The sequence below is a fragment of the Pagrus major genome, chromosome 8 (assembly GCF_040436345.1).
Source record: "Pagrus major chromosome 8, Pma_NU_1.0".
NCBI classification, from domain to species: domain Eukaryota; kingdom Metazoa; phylum Chordata; class Actinopteri; order Spariformes; family Sparidae; genus Pagrus; species Pagrus major.
Window position 1 is genome coordinate 26,688,322 of NC_133222.1, and position 16,461 is coordinate 26,704,782.

Below are 16,461 nucleotides of genomic sequence, written 5' to 3' on the forward strand. Positions count from 1 at the left end.
TCAGACTTTTAACTCTTAAGATACAATTTTCCACACAATTAAATAAAGGTATACACACCTTCCATAGCTATTACTATATTAATTATCATAATGTATTGTTACATTTCCCAAACAGGAGCAAACATATTTTAGTGGTTGTTGGGGGGGAAATCTCCTCTAAGACCAGAAAAAGCACACACCTCAGGTTTAATTGCTAGCAGCTGTTCCAACTTAACCATCAATTAACGCTGCCATGAGAATCCCTTAAAAGAAGCCTTTGCACCTCACAAAGACATGGCAGAGAGGTGCTTGTGGAGGATACATGTTGCTCCAGTAGTAGGTACGTAATAGTTTATGCTTGACTTTTTGTTTGTGGTACTTAATTGTTAATTGGACCACTATTGTCTGTGCTTTGCCTCTGCAGTTTCTTGAAGACATAGCCTGGATTTATCCACCTACTAAACCATAATGATGTAAGTAGATGACGGAGTTGACTTGGAATTGGTATGATTTAAAACTTAATCTAAAAGAAAGTGTCTGCAGGATGTTGTGGATTTCATGTCTGCTGTTTGGAAGCATCACCTGTAGTCCAACACAAACAAGTAAGGTATACCCTGCTCAAGAGTATTGCTATCTGGTTTGATCAGATGACTAACATACTGAACTTCCACCAGATTATGGACCAGAAGCTGCTGCTCCAGCAGCCACAAATTTGCTGCCACAGTCAGCCCCTGCTTTCTATTGGCGTCTGACAGAAGGGATGAGTGCTGGCCCGGGCAGCAGCTCCTCTCTAAGTATCACCAACCCAAGCTTTGACAAAGCTACTGAACTTCCTGCTCCTCAAGATGCCACTTACTATGGCCCAGGCAGCTACGGCAGCACCAACGTGGCTGGGGGTGAGGCGTTCAGCAGTGGCTACTCTAGCTACAACAGCCCTGAGGTCAGTCAATATGGACTTGGTTATGCAGCTTCTCCATATGACGTCGGTGCTCCAGCTGGCAGCTATAGTGGAGGCTACGGTAGCTCAGCTGGTGTTTATGGAGGGCACGGCTCCTTCGGGTTTGCTCCAGCCCCTCGAGATGAGGATGGGAGCTCTGGATCTGCTGGCAGCGAAATCCCTGAGCCGGTCTTCAGTGACGTCTCTGATCTGGAGCCAGTGTACTCCTTCAGCTCTCGTTCAAACTACCAACGAGGAAGAGCCGTATTTGCCCAAACCCGCTACACCCCAGGAGACCTTGTTGCCCCACTCATGCCAGTATCCAGAAGCGGCAGCAAAACTGCTTCAGGGCAGAGCAGTCCTGCTAAAGCTCCAACCAAGGGTGGTTACCACTGATCTCTGTGGTAAGACACAATTCCTGCCATATCTACCCCATCCTCTATGTGCTGTCTGCGCTCAGTTGACTTATGTCTTTACCTTGCAGGTCTCAATGCTCCAGATGTGTCATTGCTGCTAAATGAGCTGATGCCAATAAACTGTAGCTTTCAAAGTCTTGACTCGTATCTTGAACTTGGGTTTAATGGTGTTCACTGTTCAGGTCTAAGCAGCATAACAAAGGCCAGTATGTTTTTGTCATGCAACAGTTTGCACAGTGGGTTAAGGTGAACATCTTAAGTAAATGAGCTGACACTCGCTGCACAAATTGGGATTTTCATTTGATGGCAAGCAACTTGTACAATATGGCTAACTTGACTCAATTTGTACATGTACTGTATCACAATGTTTTACAAAAGGGTAAAATAAAAACCTGCCCCACACTGTAAACATCTAAATGTGTCGTCATATCTTGAATCACTTTCATTGAGCACCAAGTTACCTGTTGGGCACAGACTAAAGTAAATGAGTTTACGCCCAACTAGCAGTTGGTCTGAGATGTTGCTGTAGATGCTAGCAAAGCTACAGTATCTTAAAGGTTTCAGTTACAGCTGAAATTGGCAATTTGATATATGAACTTGTTTGTTCTCGGATGTGACTTGGTTTGGTCTGTAGGTTGACTATTCCAAGTGTTTCATGACTTGCCTTCAGGGTAGGAGAAGCCTTTAATTGACATGACCAGAATCCATCTCACCTTCACAACAACCCAGATACTCTGCCTCTTGTCTAGCAAGCTGTAGCTGACGGCATTGGCAAAGGCAGGTTTGTTTTGTTTTTTTTGTTTTTTTCCCAGAGCCAGTGGTGACTTCAGAAGTTGCCGCAGCCCTGGTGTCTTACGCTGCCTGCTGACTTAACAGTTTTCAGATCTGATGTGTGAATTTCAACAAGTTTGGGTACTTGACTGGACACTTGGTTGTTGCAATGGGTGAGTTGATTGAACTTCATGCACTATGACTTCAAATCAACTTTTTTTCATTTGTGGCCTTGGATCAGTATTGAGCCTGGAGGATCAGATTTACAGTTCTTGTAGTTTACTTTTAAACACGGGAACATTTTTGCCAGGTATGTCTCTTGAATAGACTCAATCTTTCCTAGGTACAGTACATCACAGCTCATTAAGTACATTTACTCAAGTACTGTAAAAGTTGAGGTTTTTCCATTTTCTGCTTCATACTTCCACTTCACTACATTTGAAAGCGGACATACATTTTCTCCATTTATTTGACATCTGCAGTTTCTAGTTACTTTGCAGATTGCTGCATCAGAGCATATTAAACACATTTTTAAATTTATTTTATCTGCAGTCAAATAAAAAAAACTGGCTGTTGGCAGGGATCAGCCTGTCAGCAGGCAGTCACAGGACCAGCCAGCCAAGGGACCAGCCCGTCAGCAGCCATCTGTGGCTATACTGGCGTGGACACTGTATCTGTTCAATGGGGCTCGTGTTGTATACCGACATGAAGGTGTTCAATTATAAATTAAGCTCAAAGAAATAAACATCAATAGCGATGAAAAACCTTGTTTCATTTCTATTTGTTCAAGATAAACATGTTTTTTCCACCCATATCTAGATTATAATTGATTTTTCTTCATTATTACATTTTATTTAAAAAAAGGAATGGCACATTTATTCATAAATATGATCTATCAGGAGTAAATGGGAAATTGCAACCATTTATGCTGTCTATATTTCTTGTAATTGGGATAAAGTAAACATCTAATAAGTATTTGTACATAAATTGTTATGGCTGTATTGATTAAAAACCCAATAATGCAGTGGGTCCACCAGGCCCACGAACATTGGCTGACTAAAAAAAAATGAACACCACACAATGCTTAAGAAAATGCTCCCAAGTATGATCCAGACTTGTTGAGGTCCACGCGTTTTTGGTTTTGGTTGATTTCTTCTGATCTTCATGATCTTCCATGATGCAAAGGAAAGAGGCACTGAGTTTGAAGGTAGGCCTTAAAATACTGTATATCCATCTCCAATTGTCTCAAATGATGTCAATAAGCCTATCAGAATAAGCCATGACATAATTTTTCTGGAATTTTCCAAGTTGTTTAAAGGCACAGCCAACTTATTGTATGTAAACTTCTGACCCATTTGAATTGTGGTAAAGTAAAGAATAAGTGAATATAATCTGTAAACTAGTGTTGGAAAAATGACTTATGTCATGCACAAAGCAGATGACTTAACAGACTTGAGAAAACTATAGTTTGTTAACATGAAACCTGTGGAGTGGTTAAAAAAATGAGTTCTGATGACATCAACCTTTAAGTGTATGTAAACTTCAGGGTCTCCAATGCCAAGTTAATTTTGGAGGACTAGTTGGGAAAAGGAAACGTAGATTGTAGAACACTATTATTATCCACTGTGGTGGAAATTTGTCTTTGAATTCAAAACATGTCTAAATATGAAAAATCATGTGGTACAGACAATATGCTGCCCTAAACCCTGAGTTGGATGAAGTCACCAACAATGGAATACCTGTAATCAAGTATACAGAATTAACTTTAATTTCAACATTGGATTCTCTGCACCTTCTGGCAAAGACCTCCTTCAAAATGCCCAAATAAGTCCATCATTTCCTACTGTGGAGGTTAATTAGCCTCTCCCTTGAACCCTCAACCACCAGCTGTTATTACTGAGCAATCAATTTCCAGAGCATTGAGACTCATTTAAAAGCAGCTCTTGGCTCACAAGGACATTACAGAGGGACTCCTGTTTGGAAAAGCTGCAGGTTTGTTAGCAGGTATGAAATGGCTTTTGTTTGACTTGGATTTAACATCATTGCTGACCAGAATGTTCCCATTTTGTGTTTGTGCAGTTTCTTTCTCGCAAATCAACTTGAGCTCTATCCAGAACCGGCCCACATAATTGCAGCAGGATGAAGTAAGTAAATTACTATCTGAAACTGTTTGAAAAAGCTATGATCTAAAACCAAGATGTATCTACAGGATGTTGTGGCTTTCGTTTCTGCTGATTGGAAGCATCATCTGTGGCCCTGTCAGAAAAGGTAGGCCATGGTGTCTTACTTTAATCAAAACTACTGAAATTACAAATTGAAGCTCTGTATTGTGAATTGCCTTTTAAATGACTGCCAGCTTACAAAACCATTGCTTCTCCTCAGACCAAGGATCAAATGGGGCTGACACAACCTTCATGCAGCAGCCATTTTCTTCTGGGAATTGGTACAGTGGCACAGGGATGAGTTCTGGCCCGGGCAGCAGTTCCCCTCTACCAAGTCTCAGCAACCCAAGCTTTAACAAAGCTACTGAACTTCCTGCTCCTCAAGATGCCACTTACTATGGCCCAGGCAGCTACGGCAGCACCAACGTGGCTGGGGGTGAGGCGTTCAGCAGTGGCTACTCTAGCTACAACAGCCCTGAGGTCAGTCAATATGGATTTGCTTATGTAGCTTCTCAGTATGACGTTGGTGCTCCAGCTGGCAGCTATAGTGGAGGCTACGGTAGCTCAGCTGGTGTTTATGGAGGGGACGGCTCCTACGGGTTTGCTCCAGCCCCTCGAGATGAGGATGGGAGCTCTGGATCTGCTGGCGGCGAAATCCCTGAGCCGGTCTTCAGTGACGTCTCTGATCTGGAGCCAGTGTACTCCTTCAGCTCTCGTTCAAACTACCAACGAGGAAGAGCCATATTTGCCCAAACCCGCTACACCCCAGGAGACCTTGTTCCCCCACTCGTGCCAGTATCCAGAAGCGGCAGCAAAACTGCTTCAGGGCAGAGCAGTCCTGCTAAAGCTCCAACCAAGGGTGGTTACCACTGATCTCTGTGGTAAGACACAATTCCTGCCATATCTACCCCATCCTCTATGTGCTGTCTGCGCTCAGTTGACTTACTCATGTCTTTACCTTGCAGGTCTCAATGCTCCAGATGTGTCACTGCTGCTAAATGAGCTGATGCCAATAAACTGTAGCTTTCAAAGTCTTGACTCGTATCTTGAACTTGGGTTTAATGGTGTTCACTGTTCAGGTCTAAGCAGCATAACAAAGGCCAGTATGTTTTTGTCATGCAACAGTTTGCACAGTGGGTTAAGGTGAACATCTTAAGTAAATGAGCTGACACTCGCTGCACAAATTGGGGTTTCATTTGATGGCAAGCAACTTGTACAATATGACTAACTTGACTTGCACCAGTTATTACATGCACGGACGAACACAGGCCGAGGATCCTACACCAACACATGACAAAATAAAGGGGTTTCAGGTTACATTACCCACTAAACAAAGAGGTGCCACCTAGGGGCGCTACATTCAATAACTCCTACTGTTACTCTGCCTCACACACTGTAAACATCTAAATGTGTCATATCTTGACTCACTTTCATTGAGCACCAAGTTACCTGTTGGGCACAGACTAAAATAAATGAGTTTACGCCCAACTAGCAGTTGGTCTGAGATGTTGCTGTAGATGCTAGCAAAGCAACAGTACAGTATCTTAAAGGTTTCGGTTACAGCTGAAATTGGCAGATTTGATATATGCACTTGTTTCTTCTCGGATGTGACTGGGAGTTCAGTCTGTAGGTTGACTATTCCAAGTGTTTCATGACTTGCCTTCAGGGTAGGAGAAGCCTTTAATTGACATGACCAGAATCCATCTCACCTTCAGAACAACCCAGATACTCTGCCTCTTGTCTAGCAAGCTGTAGCTGACGGCATTGGCAAACATTTTTTTTCCAAAGCGATTGGTGACTTCAGAAGGTTTCTGAGCCTTTCATCTTACGCTGCCTGCTGACTTAATACAATTTTCAGATCCAAAATGCGTGAATTTCAAGTTTGGGTACTTGACTGGACACTTAGTTGATTGAACTTCATGCCCTGTGACTTCAAATCAACTTTTTTTTTTTCATTTGTGGCCTTGGATCAGTATCAAGCCTGGAGGATCAGATTTACAGTTCTTGTAGTTCACTCAATCTTTCCTAGGTACATCACAGCTCATTAAGTACATTTACTCAAGTACTGTAAAAGTTGAGTCTTTTCCATTTTCTGCTCCATACTTCCACTTCACTACATCTTGAAAGCAGATATATATATTGTGTGTGTGTATATATATGTATATATATATATATATATATATATATAGAATAATCTTTATTTCAGACTCAGGGTCCATAGCAAGACAAACACGACAATGTACAACACAAACAATAAAACATACTTTTTTCTCATTTGACATCTACAGTTTCTAGTTACTTTGCAGATTGCTGTATCAGAGCCAATTAAGCATATATTTAAATAGACTTGTTTTATCTGCAGTCAAATAGAAAAACTGATCAAAATAATGAGAAAAATGCTGAACATCAGATCTGATTATTGGTCAGTATACAGTATTCATATACAGAGCATGTAAATGTATGTATAATATACTGAACCTTGTATTTTTGATACTTAAGTTAACTGTGTCATTCAGCCAAACTCATATTTGTCCACTCATTTTACACACATTCTCCAATAACATACAGTATTTACCAGATGAGTTGTGGTCTGCTCCAGCTTCCCTACACAGTCCAAAGACATGCAAGTTAGGGTAACTGGTGACTTTGAATTGCTCGTAGGTGTGACTGTGAGCGTGAATGGTTTTCCTGCCCAGGGTGCACCCCTGCCTCTCGCCCATGTCCCCAGAAAGGTGTTAAATAGTCAGCATGAATTCTTGTGTGTATGGAGATATTTTGTAAAACGCAGGTCGTGAGAACAGATTAGTTCCTTAATGAAGGGGGAGAATATCTGTTGTAAAAAGTATCAGTATACGTGTGGACAAGACTTCAAATCCACGCTCAAATGCAGTGAATTCCACACATGACAAGCAGTTTGTAAATGCATGTAAACTGTCTGTATATGTTGCAACAACATTCAAATATGTTTTTGATGAAAATTTCAAATACTACATATACATACATTTGTGTATATGTATTACATGTACAACACAAGACACAAGATATATTGAGCTTGCATCAGAAATACATTACTTTTTTATATGTGGACCTTTTTTATATTTATATCCAACAAATAAATATTTTTGTGTGCACTGAAAAATATGTTTGTGGAAAGTCGTTTATGTAGAAATGATGATATACATTTGTGAATCCGTCTGTGCACATTCACTCTTATCTTGACCAATCTGATTACATAGTGCATAATGCTGTTGGATGTGCTTCATGCTGTTTAAGTTGAGCATACTGCTGTTTTAGCGGTGCAAGCTGCTGTTGTAGTGTGTGTTTTACTTGTGAACAGGAAAACACACACTTGCATTGTTATACCTGATGTTTATCTCCATATAAAACACAAATTATCCAAATACATTGGAACTCAGTGTTTCACAGTTCCTGACATTAAATCCTAGTTAACATTGCTATGTCAGTTAGGATCACTACTTTATTTTAATAATGATAATTGTCACAATAATAATAGTGAAGGGATTGAGTCATTTCAGCTTCTATGTCTTTCATCACATTCCCAGAAGTTGACATACACTTAGCATACACCCAGTATTTGGTAGTGTAACGTGAGGGTTCGGTGTGTGGTGGTTTGATCACTCTTAATAATAGGAAAGAGCAGGATGGAGACGGATAATTTCTTTATGCAGCACTTTACTTTCTGTTCCGCGCTCTCGCTTTACAACTACAACAACAACACTTCCTTGTTCTCCTCCCATGTGACTGAACCCACCAATCAGAAGCTAGAAAGACCTAACTGCGGTACATGTACGGTAGCACAAGAGGTACATTAAACACTGCGCTAGTGAAAAGATTCAAACATGAAAATATGCAAACAACAACTGCAAAAACAAACAAACAAATAGTTACCTGTGTAAACATCAACACATTTCTCCAACAGATTAACTCAAGGGTGAATTAAATATGACTTAACTTCTAAACTTTACAGTAGCATCACCTTTGCCAAGCTTCTCAAAATAGGTTGCTGGAAATTTGACCCATTCCTCTTGACAGAACTGATTTAACTGAATCAAGTTTGTAGGCCTCCTGACTTGCACACACTTTTTCAGTTCTGCCCACAAATGTTCATGTCAGGGCTTCGTGATGGCTGCTCCCATACCTTGACTTTGCTTGTCCTTAATCCATTCTGTTACAACTTTGGAAGTATGCTTGGGCTCATCGTTCATTTGGACCTACTGTATTTGCGACAAAGCTTTAACTTCCTGGCTGATGGCTGGAGATGTTACTTTAATATATCCACATACTTTTCCTTCTTCATGATGCCATCCATTTTGTGAAGTGCTCCAGTCCTCCTGCAGCAAGTTACCCCCACAACATGATGCTGCCACCCCCTGCTTCATGGTTGGGATGGTGTTCTTCAGTTTGCAAGCCTCCCCCATTTTCCTTCAAACATAACAACGGTCATTATGGCCAAACAGATCAATTTTTGGTTCATCAGATCAGGGGACATATCCCTAAAGTGTAAGATCTTTGTTCCCATGTGCAGTTGCAAACTGTAGTCTGTGTTCTTCCTTGCTGAGCAGCCGTTCTGGTTAAGTTGATATATGACATGTTTAACTGTGGATATAGATAGACACTTTTGTACCCCTTTCCTCCAGCTTCACAAGGTCCTTTGTTGTAGCTCTGGGTTTATTTGCACATTTCACAATAAAGTATGTTCATGTCTAGGAGACAGAATGCATCTAAATCCTGAGCGGTATGGTGGCTGCATGGTCCTATGGTGTTCAAACTTTATTACTATTGTTTGCACAGATGAACATGGTACCTTCAGGCATTAACCCTTGTGTGGTGTCCATGGGGTCTGTGGGACCCGTTTTCAATGTTTATTCAAAGAAAATTGTGGCACTTAATTATTTTCTCAACCTCAGACTCATTGGTCTGGGCTCATTTTCTATGAACAACATATTAAAGAACACATTTTCAATGACTACACACTGTGCACCCCCCTACACATTTATATTACATGTGTAGTGGTTGGGTCCACTGGACCCAAGGGTAACAAAAGGCTGGAAATTGTAGGTGCTGTGTACCTTCACTCTGTCCTCCTCCTACCTGGGCCTGCTGTTTGTGTATGTGTTTGTCTGTATATGTGTGTGAGCGTGCATGTGTGAGTTTATCTTTCTGCTCCTGTTATTCCCACACAAGGTTGCACCATTGTTGCATTTTAAGCACTGACACCTGTCTGCTCCCACATTCCACACACTCTTTCTTGAAGGAACCTTTCTATATTTTCTCACACTCTATCCCAGTTGCAAATTGGGGGAAGGAAACAAGGGACCAGCCTGTGAGCAACCAGCCAAGGGACCAGCCTGTCAACAGCCAGCCGTGGGACCAGACCATCAGCAGCCAGCCGTGGGACCAGCCCGTCAGCAGCCAGTCACAGGACCAGCCCGTCAACAGCAGGCCAAGGGACCAGCCTGTCAACAGCCAGTCACAGGACCAGCCTGTCAGCAGCCAGCCAAGGGACCAGCTTTTATTTAAAAAAATGAATGGCACATTTATTCATAAATATGACCTAACAGAAGTAAATGGGAAATTTTAACCATTTATGCTGTCTATATTGCTTGTAATTGGGATAAAGTAAACATCTAATAAGTATTTGTACGTAAATTGTTATGGCTGTATTGATTAAAAACCCAATAATGCAGTGGGTCCACCAGGCCAACGGATTTCATTGTCTGACTAATAAAATGAATACACACAAGGGTTAAGAAAATGCTCCCAAGTATGATCCAGACTTGTTGAGGTCCACGCGTTTTTGGTTTTGGTTGATTTCTTCTGATCTTCATGATCTTCCATGATGCAAAGGAAAGAGGCACTGAGTTTTGAAGGTAGGCCTTAAAATACATCCATCTCCAATTGTCTCAAATGATGTCAATAAGCCTATCAGAATAAGCCATGACATAATTTTTCTGGAATTTTCCAAGCTGTTTAAAGGCACAGCCAACTTATTGTATGTAAACTTCTGACCCATTTGAATTGTGGTAAAGTAAAGAATAAGTGAATATAATCTGTCTGTAGACTAGTGTTGGAAAAATGACTTACGTCATGCACAAAGCAGATGACTTAACAGACTTGAGAAAACTATAGTTTGTTAACATGAAACCTGTGGAGTGGTTAAAAAAAATGAGTTCTGATGACATCAGCCTTTAAGTGTATGTAAACTTCAGGGTCTCCAATACCAAGTTAATTTTGGAGGACTAGTTGGGAAAAGGAAATGTAGATTGTAGAACACTATTATTTCCAATGTGGTGGAAATTTGTCTTTGAATTCAAAACATGTCTAAATATGAAAAATCATGTGGTACAGACAATATGCTGCCCTAAACCCTGAGTTGGATGAAGTCACCAACAATGGAATACCTGTAATCAAGTATACAGAATTAACTTTAATTTCAACATGGGAGAAGTGGTCCTTAATAAGTATTTAGGGGGTCTCTGTGTGTGAACATCCATTCTGATCGCTATCTCCAATTTTGTCACAGAATAAACATGCATATAAACATGGATTTAATCATGTCTAATAAATGAATTGCTCTGTTAAATAGGCACAGACAATGAGCACACTGGTGCTGTCAGTGGAAGTCTGTGAGAGTTCAGAGTGTAGGGCTCCAGGTAGACAGTTGTATTGGATCCTCTGCACCTTCTGGCAAAGACCTCCTTCAAAATGCCCAAATAAGTCCATCATTTCCTACTGTGGAGGTTAATTAGTCTCTCCCTTGAACCCTCAACCACCAGCTGTTATTACTGAGCAATCAACTTCCAGAGCATTGAGACTCATTTAAAAGCAGCTCTTGGCTCACAAGGACATTACAGAGGGACTCCTGTTTGGAAAAGCTGCAGGTTTGTTAACAGGTATGAAATGGCTTTTGTTTGACTTGGATTTAACATCATTGCTGACCAGAATGTTCCCATTTTGTGTTTGTGCAGTTTCTTTCTCGCAAATCAACTTGAGCTCTATCCAGAACCGGCCCACATAATTGCAGCAGGATGAAGTAAGTAAATTACTATCTGAAACTGTTTGAAAAAGCTATGATCTAAAACCAAGATGTATCTACAGGATGTTGTGGCTTTCGTTTCTGCTGATTGGAAGCATCACCTGTGGCCCTGTCAGAAAAGGTAGGCCATGGTGTCTTACTTTAATCAAAACTACTGAAATTACAAATTGAAGCTCTGTATTATAAATTGCCTTAAATGAATGCCAGCTTACAAAACTGTTGCTTCTCCTCAGACCAAGGATCAAATGGGGCTGACACAACCTTCATGCAGCAGCCATTTTCTTCTGGGAATTGGTACAGTGGAACAGGGATGAGTTCTGGCCCGGGTAGCAGTTCCCCTCTACCAAGTCTCAGCAACCCAAGCTTTAACAAAGCTACTGAACTTCCTGCTCCTCAAGATGCCACTTACTATGGCCCAGGCAGCTACGGCAGCACCAACGTGGCTGGGGGTGAGGCGTTCAGCAGTGGCTACTCTAGCTACAACAGCCCTGAGGTCAGTCAATATGGACTTGGTTATGCAGCTTCTCCATATGATGTCGGTGCTCCAGCTGGCAGCTATAGTGGAGGCTACGGTAGCTCAGCTGGTGTTTATGGAGGGCACGGCTCCTACGGGTTTGCTCCAGCCCCTCGAGATGAGGATGGGAGCTCTGGATCTGCTGGCGGCGAAATCCCTGAGCCGGTCTTCAGTGACGTCTCTGATCTGGAGCCAGTGTACTCCTTCAGCTCTCGTTCAAACTACCAACGAGGAAGAGCCGTATTTGCCCAAACCCGCTACACCCCAGGAGACCTTGTTGCCCCACTCATGCCAGTATCCAGAAGCAGCAGCAAAACTGCTTCAGGGCAGAGCAGTCCTGCTAAAGCTCCAACCAAGGGTGGTTACCACTGATCTCTGTGGTAAGACACCATTCCTGCCATATCTACCCCATCCTCTATGTGCTGTCTGCGCTCAGTTGACTTACTCATGTCTTTACCTTGCAGGTCTCAATGCTCAAGATGTCTCATTGCTGCTAAATGAGCTGATGCCAATAAACTTTGTTTAAAAATGTCTTGCCTCACACTGCTTCTTGAGGTAATATTTTGACCTGTGCAACATGTACAGATGGCTTGGCTTAGAGTTTTTATTTTTATTTTTTTTTGTTTTTTCTTCATATTCCAAGTGTCCTAATCATTGTGAATTGTCTGCGCAGATGTAAACAAAGCAATCTTACTTGGGTGTTGACCAAATTCTTGAAGTCTCTATAGCATTGTTTAGCATCTTATAGCAAATGGGCCTTCAAGAGTGAATTTGGACTAAACTTTTTCTTTAAACTCATTTCTGTCACCTTTTTATTGTCTTGACTAGGTAACCCAGCCAAAGAATTTGCTAAATCACATCAGCATGTTTAATTGAAAACAAAGGGTGTCGGTTTGTGTTCATTTGTCGGGACATGAAGAAATCAGATTTTACAAACCTGTTTTTTAAAAGGTCTTAAACGTGAGGTTTAGGCAAAGTAATGGCAAAAATATTACGTGAACATTAGCTGACGCTAAACCAATGTTACCTTTTTTAGATAAGTTAGACTGCCTTTTGATGGTGCATACTTATATAAAAGGACTTGACAGGAGTTCATGATTCTGTGTATATGGACCTACTGCCCTCGGTGTCTGTATTCAAGTAAAATAAAATGGGGGGGGGCCCATGAGCAATGAATAGTGTACAAGTTTTAAAAATGCAGCATGACGCTGGAGGCAGTTAACAGAGGTCAACTGATATATGCTCCTTTCATAGGTAACATTTTCTGGAAAATTCCATGTCATCACAAATGTTTCATGTGACGCTTCAGAGGAAAGCATGTCTCATTTCTCAAACACATTTCCTCAGTCCTCTCCTCAATGACAAAACAAATCGAAGCTGAAAACTTGAGAGCCTCCTGAGGAAGTCAGAGGGTATGTCTCGCATATCTTGTTTCCTCACTCCTCGCTTGAACTGGAAGTTGTTCCTGTCCACCATCTTGCAGGCCGTCTCAATGCTCTTCTTCGTGCTCTGAGAAGCGATGAGCAAGGAAACATGAGAGCAGCCTTCAATGAAGTCTTTTGACCGGCTGACCTGACTGTAGGAGAACAAAAGGACCACAAACAACTTTCTTAAGCTTGTTGTGCTCCGATGGTTAGAAAATTCCTTGCTGCATAAGTTGCACAAAACGGTGCTCCTGTCAACAGTTCCATCTGGGCGTTTATCTGAAGCTCCACTCCAGTGTGTTTTGGTATTTTTATGATCTTTCCTGACAATGTTTTATAATTTTTAACATATCTTAATTTTATGGTTAAACTTAGAAAAAAATGACCTGACACTAAAATGGAACTTTTATGTCATCCACCAAGCTTGGCTTCTGGCGTGGCTACTTAAAGAACAGGGCAGTTTGTAGTGAGTGAGTGGAGAGCGATGGTCAGTGGCTGAACTCAGGAGCAGGTCAGGAGCAGATGGAATGTTTAGCAGTTAAGCTGTCTAGTTGCAGTTAATGTACAGTAGAGGTTCCAGTTTGACTATGAATAAACTCTACAGCTTCTCAATACACAAGAAGACCTCAGGGTTAGGGGTTAGGGTTTAGGTTAAAACTGGTGAGGCTTAAGTTGCCACAAATGTGGGCCCAGTGAACTGGCAACAGAGGCCTAGGTAAAGTTTTGCATGCCCACACTTCCCATTTCAAAATAGAGGTCCCTCAGGTTATGCATGTGTGCAGCTGTGTAGTTTAAGCCTATAGAGCAGTTAACATCATGACAGTTGGTCAGCGGTGACCCCAAGTCTGGAGTAAAACAGTTGGGGCTGGATCGTCTCCCTGAAGGTTCAGTGGTCCAGGTATATGCTAAACATGCAAAACACAAGGGTCATAAATCCACAATCAAGATCCTTCTTACACATATGGAGAACACACAAAACACTATGTTTCCATATTTCATGCATAATTCAGGGAGAATCACAAAAGAAGGGGGGAAAACCTAACTCCAAAAGTGCAATAGACCTCCTGGAACTGCTTCATTGCCTTCAATTCACCCAGCACGTCAACTTCCCCACCCACTGTCACGGCCACATCCTGGACCTAGTCTGCTCTGCCGGTCTCACCCTTCATAAACTCTCCAGCCTCAACCTACAGATCTCTGATCACCTGGCCATCATCATGGATTTCATCACCCCCCTGCGTCCCCCAAAACTCAAACGCAACATTACCTTCAGGAACATTAAATCCATCTCCCCCTCAGCTTTTTCTGACTTGCTGGCCAACACTCTGTCCACCCCCCCTTTAACTTTTAACCCCACTGACCTGGTCAACCATTATAACGACACACTGTCCCTCTGCCTCAATAACCTGGCCCCCTTAAAAACCAAATCAGTCTCTTTCACCCACTCAGCTCCCTGGTACACTCCCCAACTCCGTCAAATGAAAATCCGTAAACGCCAGCTTGAAAGACTCTACAAGAAAACCGGTCTCACAGTCCATCTCAACACTTACACAGACCACCTCTCAGACTACAAAAACGCCCTCACTGCTGCACGGTCCACCTACTACTCTCAGCTTATTCACTCTGGCTCCCCCCCCCACCACCACCACCACTACTCAACCTCTGTCACAGTTCACCCCTGTCTCTCCCCTGGCACTCCTCTCCATTATCACCAAGATAAAAAACTCTGCTTCTGTCCTGGACCCCATCCCATCCTCCATCGTTAAATCCTGCCTCCCTACAATCTCCCCATTAATCGCCATCATTATTAACTCCTCCCTCTCCTCTGGCTCTGTCCCCGAATCCCTCAAACTGGCCGCTGTCACCCCCATCCTCAAAAAACCCGGCCTGGATCCTGACATCATCTCAAACTTCCGTCCTATCTCAAACCTCCCTTTCCTGTCAAAGATTCTGGAACGTGTTGTCGCCTCACAAATCAAAACCCACCTCCACTCTCATGAACTGTATGAACCTTTCCAATCTGGATTCCGCCCCAAACGCAGCACCAAAACCACTCTCCTTAAAATCACCAACGACCTCCTCCTCTCTGCAGACTCCGGCCACCTCAGTATACTCATCCTCCTTGACCTCACTGCAGCTTTCGACACCATCAACCACTCCATCCTCCTGTCCCGCCTACAAACATTTCTCAACATCACCGGCTCCGCTCTTTCCTGGCTCAAATCCTACCTCTCAGACAGACAACAGTTCATTCATGTCAACAACTGCTCCTCCTCCACATGCTTCAAGGCGTCCCCCAGGGCTCAGTGCTTGGTCCTCTCCTCTTCATCATTTATCTACTCCCCCTTGGCTCCATCATCCGTCGTCATGGTCTCCGTTTTCACTGCTACGCCGACGACATCCAACTCTACATCTCCACAAAATCCATCACCCCTGCCACCCACTCTACCCTCACAAACTGCCTGTCAGAACTACAATCATGGCTGCAAAAAAACTTTCTCAAACTAAACTGTGACAAATCTGAAATCATACTCATCGGCCCAAAACCCCTCACCACATCGACCCAGAACTTCTCCCTCAGCTTTGACAACATCACCCTGTTTCCCTCTCCCTCCATCCGTAACCTTGGCATTATCCTGGACAGTACTCTTTCATTCATTATTATTAAAATATTAATATTATAATGTAAAATTGAGTAAATAATGAAACTCAATATATGGATAAATAATAAGTAAATAGAAAAATGCATAAATAAATAATAAAATCAGGTAATTCATAGTTTACACTCTCTATATTGACATGCACGCAACAGGGGATGTATAAATATGGTGCTGCGTTTGCAGCCAGATGGGGGCACCACTGAGTACAAATGATCAGGTGGGAGGTGATAAAAGAGGATTAAACCCCCACACAGACATTGTTTCACCACATTTAAATAAATGTTCTCTGTTCTGTTTAGACCTGCAGGTTGGCCTGTGGGGCCTTTAAACAGCAGGATGGGACAGGATGGGAGGCAAAGGTTCATTTGTGGTGTAAGGAGGACCTCTGCTGGATGAAGCTTTTTTTGTGGTGAAAACAATGTATAACAATAAATGCAACACACAAGCATACAAATTTGTTACGTAAACATTTTATTGCAGTGTGATAGGCAGTGTGATCATGTAATTAACAATTTTCTCCTTCTGATTTAGGCTAAGTTGA

The 16,461-nt window shown here is 42.2% G+C and overlaps 3 protein-coding genes across 5 annotated transcripts; all 3 read left to right on the top strand.

The window, feature by feature from the left end:
- The first annotated feature begins 268 nt into the window (after positions 1-268).
- LOC141001417 (uncharacterized) lies at positions 269-1,466 on the top strand. Its single transcript, XM_073472487.1, has 5 exons — positions 269-319; positions 404-452; positions 523-581; positions 654-1,320; positions 1,401-1,466. Exons 2-4 carry the CDS (start codon positions 448-450, stop codon positions 1,310-1,312), a joined length of 723 nt encoding a protein of 240 aa, XP_073328588.1. The 5' UTR covers positions 269-319; positions 404-447; the 3' UTR covers positions 1,313-1,320; positions 1,401-1,466.
- A 2,598-nt stretch (positions 1,467-4,064) lies between these two features.
- On the top strand, positions 4,065-5,296 carry LOC141001486 (uncharacterized). 2 transcript variants are annotated; one of them, XM_073472573.1, is made up of 5 exons: positions 4,065-4,095; positions 4,183-4,247; positions 4,313-4,371; positions 4,486-5,146; positions 5,231-5,296. In XM_073472573.1, the coding sequence occupies exons 2-4, from the start codon at positions 4,243-4,245 to the stop codon at positions 5,136-5,138; spliced, it is 717 nt and encodes a 238-aa protein (XP_073328674.1). In that variant the 5' UTR covers positions 4,065-4,095; positions 4,183-4,242; the 3' UTR covers positions 5,139-5,146; positions 5,231-5,296. The 2 variants fall into 2 exon arrangements, with proteins under 2 accessions (XP_073328674.1, XP_073328675.1); XM_073472574.1 differs by having other exon boundaries at positions 4,083-4,107.
- Positions 5,297-11,132: 5,836 nt separating this feature from the next.
- Positions 11,133-12,367, top strand: LOC141001505 (uncharacterized). Of its 2 annotated transcripts, none has more exons than XM_073472596.1 (5): positions 11,133-11,167; positions 11,255-11,319; positions 11,385-11,443; positions 11,556-12,216; positions 12,301-12,367. In XM_073472596.1, exons 2-4 carry the CDS (start codon positions 11,315-11,317, stop codon positions 12,206-12,208), a joined length of 717 nt encoding a protein of 238 aa, XP_073328697.1. In that variant the 5' UTR covers positions 11,133-11,167; positions 11,255-11,314; the 3' UTR covers positions 12,209-12,216; positions 12,301-12,367. The 2 variants fall into 2 exon arrangements, with proteins under 2 accessions (XP_073328697.1, XP_073328698.1); XM_073472597.1 differs by having other exon boundaries at positions 11,155-11,179.
- The last annotated feature ends 4,094 nt before the right edge of the window (positions 12,368-16,461 follow it).

Coding starts and splice junctions, on each gene's coding strand:
- LOC141001417 (XM_073472487.1), top strand. Junction 582..653: donor CTGTAGTCCAACACAAACAA/GTAAGGTATACC, acceptor AACTTCCACCAG/ATTATGGACCAGAAGCTGCT.
- LOC141001486 (XM_073472573.1), top strand. Junction 4,372..4,485: donor CTGTGGCCCTGTCAGAAAAG/GTAGGCCATGGT, acceptor GCTTCTCCTCAG/ACCAAGGATCAAATGGGGCT.
- LOC141001505 (XM_073472596.1), top strand. Junction 11,444..11,555: donor CTGTGGCCCTGTCAGAAAAG/GTAGGCCATGGT, acceptor GCTTCTCCTCAG/ACCAAGGATCAAATGGGGCT.